This window comes from Grammomys surdaster, unplaced genomic scaffold (assembly GCF_004785775.1).
Source record: "Grammomys surdaster isolate TR1022 unplaced genomic scaffold, NIH_TR_1.0 125669, whole genome shotgun sequence".
Taxonomy (NCBI): domain Eukaryota; kingdom Metazoa; phylum Chordata; class Mammalia; order Rodentia; family Muridae; genus Grammomys; species Grammomys surdaster.
In genome coordinates, this window is record NW_021620506.1 from 1,155,313 (window position 1) to 1,158,396 (window position 3,084).

Sequence of the window (3,084 nt, forward strand, 5' to 3'; positions counted from 1 at the left end):
GATATGCATTTTTAAGACTTTCTGTCTCTCAAGGTTTGAAGGCGGGGAAGCGCTGTGGGGGACCGTGGACAGCCACATCGATCCTGCCAGCTCCCATCTGCTGGCAAAGTCTGCACTGGGAGGGCAGGCAGGGACTGTCATCTGGTGGGAGAGGTCCTACACCATCCCCAAGGGAATCCCCAGGGCAAAGAAATCCCAGGACTTCCTGAGGGATTGAGTTGTCCATTTCCTCAAGACTTGACTCATCCTGAGCATTTGCAAGTGGTGAGTCAGCCCAGGCTGGCGCCACCGGTGCGTTTTGCTTTTAGCAGGATGCCTGTGGTTGCCACAGGGGTAAAACAGCACCCGAAGGTATAAACCCAGTGCTGAGGCCACACTTATAAAAGCTGTCCTTTGGAATCCAGGGTACATGCTCAGTTGCCCCACCAAGGACCAGAATAGTAACATCCCTGCCAGAGAATGGGAAGAGTTCAGCTTTCCTCTCATACAGTTCAGTAATTTTGTTGTTGCTGTTTTCGGACTGGAACTCACTATGTATCCCTGGCTGTCCTGGAACAGAAATCTGCCTGCCTCTACCTCCTTCTCACAAATATACTCCATGATGCATGTGCGCACGTGCACACACTTGTACACACACACACACACACACACACAGAGATTTTTAAAGACATTAAATAGCAACAACATTACGAGGTAAATATCAGAAGACTATCCATTCTGTGCTTTATAAAAAATTATAATGGAAGCAATTACTCTGCACAGGACTAATATCTTCTTTAAATGGCTCTGAAATATTGGATGCAAATTAGAAACCAGTGGTCTGGAAATGTCTTCACTGTTCTGGCCATGTCTGTCAGTTTCTAGTGTGGAGCTGTTACTGTGAGCAGCCCTGCGCTTTTGTGGGTCCTTGGAAAAGATCTGGTGCTGCTGGGCTAAGCAAAAGTCTGTGACCGCAGCGGGCTGACCAGGCAGCTCCCATAGCCGACAGGGCACCGGGCCTCTCTGCACAGGGGAGACCTAGTTGGTACAAATTTAACTAAACCTGTGCCACTGTATCCTACACAGTTGAGCAATGCTAAACCGATGTATTAAAGTCTCTGGAATCCCTGGATGAGACGCCTCAGACAGAATAATTTTTTTACTCATGTTTTCCTAGTCTTGCTCAACGTTTTCCAGCCCCTCCCGCCTTCCCCAACACAGCACCCTTCCAGTTATTCCTAGGCCCGCCCACACGCCCAACTACTGACAGCAAGGCAGATTCGAGAAAAGCCTCTCTTCTATTTTGAAGAGCTGTTCCTAGGACTACATTTCTGACACTGATGGTGGCTCTGGCATTGCCACCTCATCTGGACAGAGTTCCTGTTGACCGGAATCGGGACACAGCGGCCTTTATACAGCTTTGCTTTGACAGTGTGTTTCTTAGCACAGAAAGTGTTTGGGTTTGGGGAATATCGATGCAGTGTCTCTAGATCAACAGTGAAGAATACAAGACAAAACCAAGAAAAAAAATCCAGTATTCTGTGGATTTGTAAAATAGTAACTGATGTTTATTTTTTGGTTTAGCGTTTAAAACCAATTGTGTAGTGGTAAGAGGGTGTGACCTGAAAAAAACTAATGTAAATAGAAAATACCAGAGAATGTCTCAGTCATTATGTAGAAAGGAAGAAGGAACTGCCTCTCCCATCTTCTAACAGTTCCCCTGGGTGGGATCCAGTGCCCTGGGAGTGGCTTTCCCAGCGCTATGGATTTGTGGCAGGCCAGCCAGCAGAGCCCATCACTGACAACAGTTTTCCTACTTCCTCTCATATAGTCGCCCATAGAGAGCTGCTGTCACCAGGCCAGAGGAAAGTCCCCTCTTCCTCAAGAAATAGTGGTCATTCTCCCACCCAAGCTGGTCAGGGGTGTCCAGAGTCATCCCCGAGGTGAGAAGTAAAGGAAAGATGTACAAAGTGCTGAAGTTCCCCCACAAATGAAAGTCAAACAAGCCCTCAGCCTCCGAGATCTCCTGCCCGCAGGTATCAAAGCCGAGGCCCCCGCACTTGACCAGAGCACAGGCTTGGATATAATAGGTGCCATGCACAGTGTGGAGTCCATCAAAGACACCCAGGGCATATAGCTCTTTGGACAGGGTGGGCCTCTCGTAAAGTAAGTGGCAACAGAGGCTGTTGGAGCACACCTGGAGGTGGCCTTCCTTTCCCCAGATGGGGACCAGGGTGAAATTGTCATACATCATCTCCGAGTGGAAGGTAGGTGGTACGTTCACGGTCCACTTGGTGGCCTCATCACAGTGCACTTCCTGGGCATCCTTCTCACAGTATGGATCCCCGGATAGGATTTTTAAGAACTTCCTATGGGACTGGTCCATCTCACTAGTTGTATTCCCTGACCCAGTGAGGCCCTGTGGGTTTGTGGCTACCAGGGCAGTTATAAGGTGACCTTTGGGGTCGTCCATGTTATGGTACCAAAAGGACTTCAGAGGGGTGTGTATGCCACTGCCGGTCATTCCCAGAGTCGGGTGGTGGATGTTAGCTGCCAGGACATTGACTCCGAAGGCAGTTGCGAATGCTTTCTGAATTTCAATGGCTGCCAAGAGCGGCAGCTGGTTCATCCAGGCCGTGGGGTACACAATGTGCTTCACCTCAAAGTCTCTGATGAGTCGGATGGCTGGGTCAAAGAACAGGATATCAAAGCAAGTGAACATGCCGAACTTGCCAGCAAAAGGCGTATCAAAGGTGATGAGGTCCACGTCAGCAGGGGTATCAAAGGCCGCCTCAAAGTACAGGTTGTGCTTACGGTATCGATCGACAAGGGTTCCATTGTCGCTAAACACCACATTCGTGTTAAACTGGTATCTCCCGTCCTGTGGGCACCCAGGGTCGCTGCTGAAGCAAGGCTGTTTTGTTCCAAGATTGGCCACCAAGAACATCTCTCCCTTGATGGCCATACAACTCAGGCGCTGGAGGACCTGTGGTGGGTAATAAATGCAATACATAAGTTTAAATCCTGCCTTTTATGGGGAGCATTTTTGTTAGCAATCTGTTAAACTCCACCTCCAGAGTCACCTGGCAACAGCCAGGTATGCTC

General features: G+C 49.2%; 1 protein-coding gene across 5 annotated transcripts in view; it reads right to left on the minus strand.

The window, feature by feature from the left end:
- Positions 1-1,516: 1,516 nt before the first annotated feature.
- Btd (biotinidase) overlaps positions 1,517-3,084 on the minus strand; it is a 29,800-nt gene continuing 28,232 nt past the window's right edge. For all 5 annotated transcript variants that reach the window (XM_028787497.1, XM_028787498.1, XM_028787496.1 and 2 more), the window contains one exon: positions 1,517-2,965. In XM_028787497.1, coding sequence (XP_028643330.1) covers positions 1,793-2,965 — 1,173 coding nt within the window. In that variant the 3' untranslated portion in view covers positions 1,517-1,792. The remainder of the gene's footprint in view (positions 2,966-3,084) is intronic.